At 44.8% G+C, this 7,306-nt stretch overlaps 1 protein-coding gene across 1 annotated transcript; it reads left to right on the forward strand.

Moving 5' to 3' along the window:
- The first annotated feature begins 3,289 nt into the window (after positions 1 to 3,289).
- LOC123151446 (uncharacterized) lies at positions 3,290 to 6,138 on the forward strand. The gene is made up of 2 exons (XM_044571157.1): positions 3,290 to 4,040; positions 4,133 to 6,138. Exons 1-2 carry the CDS (start codon positions 3,674 to 3,676, stop codon positions 4,195 to 4,197), a joined length of 432 nt encoding a protein of 143 aa, XP_044427092.1. The 5' UTR covers positions 3,290 to 3,673; the 3' UTR covers positions 4,198 to 6,138.
- The last annotated feature ends 1,168 nt before the right edge of the window (positions 6,139 to 7,306 follow it).

The raw sequence follows: 7,306 nt of genomic DNA on the forward strand, positions 1-7,306 counted from the left end.
TGATGATGCTACCGGAACAGGGCTTCGCCTAAGCACCGCTACGGTATGACCGAGGTGGATTATGGTGGAGGGGGACACCGCACATGGCTAAGAGATCAATGATCAACTTGTGTGTCTATGGGGTGCCCCCATCCCCGTATATAAAGGAGTGGAGGAGGGGAGGGGTCGGCCCTCTCTATGGCACGCCCTTGGGGAGTCCTACTCCCACCGGGAGTAGGATTCCCCCCTTCCCTAGTTGGAGTAGGAGAGGAAGGGAAGGAGGAGTAGGAGAGAAGGAAAGGGGGCCACCCCCCCCCCCCAAACCTATTCCAATTCGGCCTCCTGCCCAAGGGGGCGCACCAGCCCCTTGTGGGCGGGTGTGCTTCCTTCTTATGGCCCATAAGGCCCATAACTTCTCCCGGGGGGTTCCGGTAACCTCCCGATACTCCGAAAAAAATGCCCGAACCACTCGGAACCATTCTGATGTCCAAACATAGGCTTCCAATATATCGATCTTTATGTCTCGACCATTTCGAGACTCCTCGTCATGCCCGTGATCACATCCGGAACTCTGAACAACCTTCGGTTCATCAAAATACATAAACTCATAATACCGATCGTCACCGAATGTTAAGCATGCGGACCCTACGGGTTCAAGAACTATGTAGACATGACCAATAGCGGAACATGGATGCTCATATTGGTTCCTACATATTCTACGAAGATCTTTATTGGTCAAACCGCATAACAACATACATTGTTCCCTTTGTCATCGGTATGTTACTTGCCCGAGATTCGATCGTCGGTATCTCAATACCTAGTTCAATCTCGTTACCGACAAGTATCTTTACTCGTTCCGTAATGCATCATCCCGCAACTAACTCATTAGTCAAAATGCTTGCAAGGCTTATAGTGATGTGCATTACCAAGAGGGCCCGGTGATACCTCTCCGATACTCGGAGTGACAAATCCTAATCCTGATCTATGCCAACTCAACAAACACCATTGGAGACACCTGTAGAGCACCTTTATAATCACCCAGTTACGTTGTGACGTTTGGTAGCACACAAAGTGTTCCTCCGGTATTCGGGAGTTGCATGATCTCATAGTCATAGGAACATGTATAAGTTATGAAGAAAGCAATAGCAACAAACTAAACGGTCATCGTGCTAAGCTAACGGATGGGTCAAGTCAATCACATCATTCTCTAATGATGTGATCCTGTTAATCAAATGAAAACTCATGTCTATGGTTAGGAAACATAACCATCATTGATTCAATGAGCTAGTCAAGTAGAAGCAAACTAGTGACACTCTGTTTGTCTATGTATTCACACATGTACTAAGTCTCTGGTTAATACAATTCTAGCATGAATAATAAACATTTATCATGATATAAGGAAATAAATAATAACTTCATTATTGCCTCTAGGGCATATTTCCTTCATCTATAAATTTGGGTTGAATACTCTACCCTCGAAAACTGTTGCGATCCCCTATACTTGTGGGTTATCAAGACCTTTTTCTGGCGCCGTTGCCGGGGAGCATAGCTATATTTGATGAGTCACTTGGGATTATTATCATATTATCACTATGAAGAATCTGAAGGATGCTAAGACTAAGATATTTCCCTCAAAGACGAGGGGAGGTAAGGAACTGCCATCCAGTTTTGCTTTAGATTCACCTTCCGTTATAAGTAAACTTGCAACACCACCACATGCTATTAATTTTTATATGTTGCAAGTTATTGATGATGCTACTTCTGCTATGGATAATGCTTATGATGATGCTAGTACCTTGCTTAATGATGACGTGCCACCTGGTGATTTTCTTGATAAACAAATTGCTAAAGTTATACAACATGATGTTGAATCTGATGATGAGCATGAAACTGAATCTCCTGAAACACCTACTAGAACTAGCCTTCCTAGATATGAATTGCCTAAGGTACCGGAAGGTTATGTTATGAGTGAAGAGACAACTAGAGATATTCTTGCTTGCAATGATAGAGATGATCTAGAGAAATTATTATGCAAGTATAAAGAAAACTCTTTGAATGCTAGAATGAAATATGATCCTAAGTTTACTACTTCACCTATCTTTATTGATGATAAGGATTATGAATTCTCTGTTGACCCAGAGTTAATTACTTTGGTTGAATCTGATCCTTTCCATGGCTATGAAACTGAAACTGTTGTGGCACATCTTACTAAGTTGAATGACATAGTCACCCTTTTTACTCATGATGAGAAAACTTGCTATTACTTTATTATAAAATTATTTCCGTTTTCATTAAAGGGTGATGCTAAAGCTTGGTACAATACTCTTGCTCCTGGTTGTGTCTGTAGTCCCCAGGATATGATTTATTACTTCTCTGAAAAATATTTTCCTGCTCATAAGAAACAAGCTGCCTTACAGGAAATATTTAACTTTGTGCAAATTAAAGAAGAGAGTCTCCCACAATCTTGGGGGAGGCTTTGCCAATTACTTAATGTTTTGCCTGATCATCCACTTAAGAAAAATGAAATACTTGATATCTTCTATAATGGACTAACCGATACTTCTAGGGACTTCCTAGATAGTTGTGCTGGTTGTGTTTTTAGGGAACGAACTGTTGGACAAGCTAAGGAATTATTGAATAAAATACTGAAAAATTATGATGATTGGACTATTCCTAAACCACCGCCTAAACCCACTCCGAAGAAGCGGGGTATATTATATCTCAGTCCCAAAGATATGCAAGAGGCAAAGAAATATATGAAGGAAAAAGGCATTAAAGCTGAGGATGTTAAAAATTTACCTCCTATTGAAGAAATACATGGGCTTAATACACCACCACTGCCTAAGGTGGTAGAGGTAAATTCTCTTACGAAGTTCAATGATAACGACAACCCTCACAATGTGCATCCTAGTCAATGCCTTTACGAGTTTGAAAATTATATTAACAAACAAGATCACTTCAACGCAAATGTTATGAAACAATTGAAATAAAATTTTGATATGATTGCTCGCTTGAGTGACTTGTTATTTAGAATATCAAATGATATTAGAGGTGTTGGAAAGCATGCTTCTATGGTTAAAACTCAGTTAGAACAAGTTGCTAAATCTTAAAGAGAATTGCTTGATGAAATCTCTCCCTAATAATAAAGAACGGATTGAGTCCTCGGGTTCACCGTCACGACGTTTTTACACAAAAGTCCCTCATTTTTTATGGAATCAACCCGCACTCCTTATGGAGATCAACCGGGAAGGGGAAAAACATGCCGTCGTCCGTCTCGCACACGAAGGAGCAGTCCGTCTCCAACACGAACACGAGTGGGGAACTAAAAAGGTCGATCTGGCGTTGATTTTCCCCTCATCCCTGTCTCTTCTGATCTCTCTCACCTCCCGTTGCTTTCTGCCATCGACCGATTCCGCAAAGCGCCGCGCTCAAGGAAGGCGTGCTCGCTACCATCGCCGCCGTGCCCCCATCCCCTCTCCCCGGTGCCCGTCCTCGCTCCACCATCACCTAATCCGGACGAGATCGGTTCGATCCGCCGCATCTCACGCCCGCAGCCGGCCGTGGCTTTCGTCGGCATCGGGGGTGCTGGTCCGCCCCCGCTCCTCCGGGGCTGGCGGAACGATGGAGCGGCGCTCTGGTCAGGTTTCTCTGCTTCGAGAGCGGCGCGTGGGCTGATGTCGAGGGCGAGGCAGCTATGCCTCTACACCGGGCGTTCCTGGATGGGAGGGTGTTCGCAGAGGCCGCGTATGGTGGCAGGGAGTTCCTGTTCGACTTCCTATGGATGGTGCGCATCGACGCTGGCACCGCCGAGGAGGTCGCCATGGGCTGGATTGATGACCGCGGGGCCTGCTTCTTCCCTGTGCCAAAGAGCGGGAGGAAGAGGAAGAGGGGCGAGCCTGAGCTGGAGGATGGGGCGTCGTCCGGGGTGGATGAGAGGTCTAGCGAGAGCAGCGACACGGTGGAGTCCTCAATCCAGCCTAATCCCCTGCCTCTCTCAAGCACTCCCCGTGCAGCAGGCCTGGTGTGTAGACTGCCATGGCAAGGCTACATCCATGCATTATGTACTGCTATCTCCTCCCTTTCTCTCCTGATTTGCCTCTTCCATTCTCTCATTTGATTTAATCCCTTGAGCATATTTTCTTATGTCCGGCAGGGTCAGCAAGGCGGCCAGCTTGGGGCAAGCCGGTGAGGCTGGAGGAGACGGACAAGTTCTACTAGGTTCTTACTTGTCAAGAAGCTCTTCCTCAAAGGGATAGCCCCGGGTGGGCGGTGGGGTGGCGATCACGGCGGTGCACAAGGTCTTGCAGGGTCCCCGGTCCATGGTGTTCCAGATGCAGGGCCAGCTCCTAGCCGCTGCGCGCGGCACCGACGAGGGCAATGCCAAGTTCGCGTGGTATGGCGCTCCGTCGGCGGATGTGGCCGCGGCGGTGGAGCACAGGTTCGGCAGGATGAACAGCCAGGTCCTTTGCCATCGCGCGCACGGCGACGACATCCACCTCTCGCCTGGTTCTTGATTGTTGAGTAATTCCTGTTAGTTGTTGCTGAATTAGGGACTTGATTCATGTTGGTTGCTGAATTGATTTATGTCTTATGTATACTTGATTCCGTAGATTAATATCTCTTTTGGTTGGCAAGAATGGATCAGACGTATTTTGTTTGAAGTTTTTTGAGTGCGAGGATGCCGCCACCGCTATGGACAACATGGACGGCGTCGCGTTCTTCGGCTGCGTCCTCACCGTGAACTACGCCTTCCCTGAGAAAATCAAGGGAGGGGAGCAGGGATGGGCCGTACAGCCAGGTATGTCAGGCGTCCCGTGCTTCTCCTCTGTTCCATTACGTTTCGCCCTGCTTTCGTCCTTGCCTGCCTGGTAGCTTGACACTAGGGTTAGGGCTGCCAAATGTTTTTCTTACCTGGTATGACGTTGGAAGATTAAGGGCGAGGAATTTTTAGGACACGATTAGACTAAAGACTAAAGATTGATATGGTGTTAATGTCCGTGAATTATGCTTTTGTATTGCGGTTTCTCTTTATGTTCTCATTATAAGGATTTTCTCCAGTTCAAAATGGTAGAAAAATGAATTGTCCATGTACATTAAGTTTTTGTGCTGAGTCAAGGAGAAAAGTCAGCCACCACTGTGGTGACATGTCGCGATCGTGCGAGTGTGTGGACGGGCTGACTGATGATGGGACTTGGGGAACAAGAGCATGGGAAGCCAGGCCTTAGGAGCAAGGGCTGATGGGCAGCGCGAGGACCTCGATAGTGTAGCGGCGCCTACTGGTTCTACAGGTTCCTCAGTCTCCCTTGCTCTCTCTGCCTCGATCCCAATCTTACCTCTACTTGCCGTACCATGCACATCATGGAGAACGACTGGTTATGGAGGGGAGTGCTCCCCATCCATGACAAGCATAGAGCACCCACGAACTGAAACAGAGGAGCACACACACGGTCAGGTTTCGGGAACCACTACATCATAATTTTTGTTTTTAAACCGAGTGTTGGTTAAATAAGCACAACCCTCTTCTTACAAGGTTAAGTTCAACTTGACACTAGCAATAATGGCTTGCAATGAGCTAGATTGGCCGAGACTGGACATTATGGATTTGGTAGTGTATATACTATATACTGGAAAATGGTAGCATAGTCTTTGTATGCTTATTTTTTGAATCGACAACACTCTAGAGTATTCATGCTTAACTGTTGCTTTGAAATATTTGGATCGCATATTAAACTAGAGTTTCAGTGTTGAAATTTGATACCTTGCATCAGAGAGGTAAACACTAGACAAAAGGGTCACTTTGATGCAAACCCGTTTACATGAGGCTTCAGCGATGTGGATTCCAGCTTACTTGGATGTTTACATGAGACTATTTTCCAATTTATGTGATCTAATATTTGCTGATTGTAGTGTGAGCCAATGAAATCAGATGACATCTCTCAATGGGGAAATTTGGATGTTGTGTGTTACCCGCTGTTTCTTCATTGTATAGCTAATCCTCTGCACCACGGTAGTAAGCCTAGAATCTCAATATTTTGTACTTTCACAGTTTAGCATATACCATCTTCTTAAATTTCTTCTATTGATGTTAATAGAGTGTATAATTGTTTCCTAATCAGAATTAAGAACTGTTCCCGGCCAAAATAACTAAGCCAGGACCCAGATTAGCGGTAATAGGGATGCCCAGTCCCAAACTGCAAAATTCAAAAAAGAGTTAATCACTCGAAAAATCAAACAAAAACTCCCAATGGGGTCAAAACCTTTACTTTTATCGCTTGGGAACTGCCACTAGCATGTTTAGTATGGGAGATATTGATAACTAATAGTCGTGAAGTAAATGAGAAGGGTGCATGTCTCAAAATACAATTTATCTCTGTTTTAAAAACTTGAGCTCTGGCACCTCTGCAAATCACTGCTTCCCTTTGCGAAGGGACTATCTATTTACTTTTATGTTGTGTCATCACCTTCTAAAAACAAGCGCTAGAACCTGAGAGCACAGCTGTCATGACTTATGCACTGTGTGTAGCTAATGTTGGGTGCATCATGACTGGATCTTTTCTACCATGAATTACAATGTTTAGTCGCTGCTTGGACTTTGGAGGTGCTCTGCATTTATATTTTACGGTCTTGGAAAGGGCTAGCGAGATACCACTATTGTCATGTTATATCATGGTTGTTTTGACAACGTGTTGCCGTTTGAGATGTCTTATTATTGCTCGCTAGCTGATTATGTCATTGATATGAGTAAATATAATCTTTAAGAGTTATTGTTGGTATGGTTAGTTGTAATGTTGGCTAAAAACATGGGTGTTGTGTAAGCTTATTTATGCAAACAAGAGCAAAAGGGTTCGTAAAAGTTTTTCTTTTTCACTTTCAGTTTATTAACTGAATTGCTTGAGGACAAGCAGAGGTTTAAGCTTGGGGGAGTTGATACGTCTCCAACATATCTACTTTTTCTAAAGCTTTTCCTCTTGTTTTTTACTCTAATTTGCATGATTTGAATGAAACTAACCCCGGACTGGCGAGCAGTTTTCAGCAGAACTACCATGGTGTTGTTTTTGTGTAGAAATAAAAGTTCTCGAAATGGAATGAAACTTTATGAGGAATTTTTATATTATATATAAGAATTTCTGGAGCCAAGACCTACCTAAGCGGGGCACCTGGGTGGGCACAACCCACCAGGGCGCCCCCCCTCACCAGTCGCGCCCAGGTGGGTTGTCCCCACCTTGTGGCCCCGCAAACCCTGAAACCGACGGTATAAAATCCTATTTTTGGAGAAAAAATCAGGGAGAAAGAATTATTGCGATCCACGAGATGGAGCCCCCGCCAA

Source organism: Triticum aestivum, chromosome 7A (genome assembly GCF_018294505.1).
Source record: "Triticum aestivum cultivar Chinese Spring chromosome 7A, IWGSC CS RefSeq v2.1, whole genome shotgun sequence".
NCBI lineage: Eukaryota > Viridiplantae > Streptophyta > Magnoliopsida > Poales > Poaceae > Triticum > Triticum aestivum.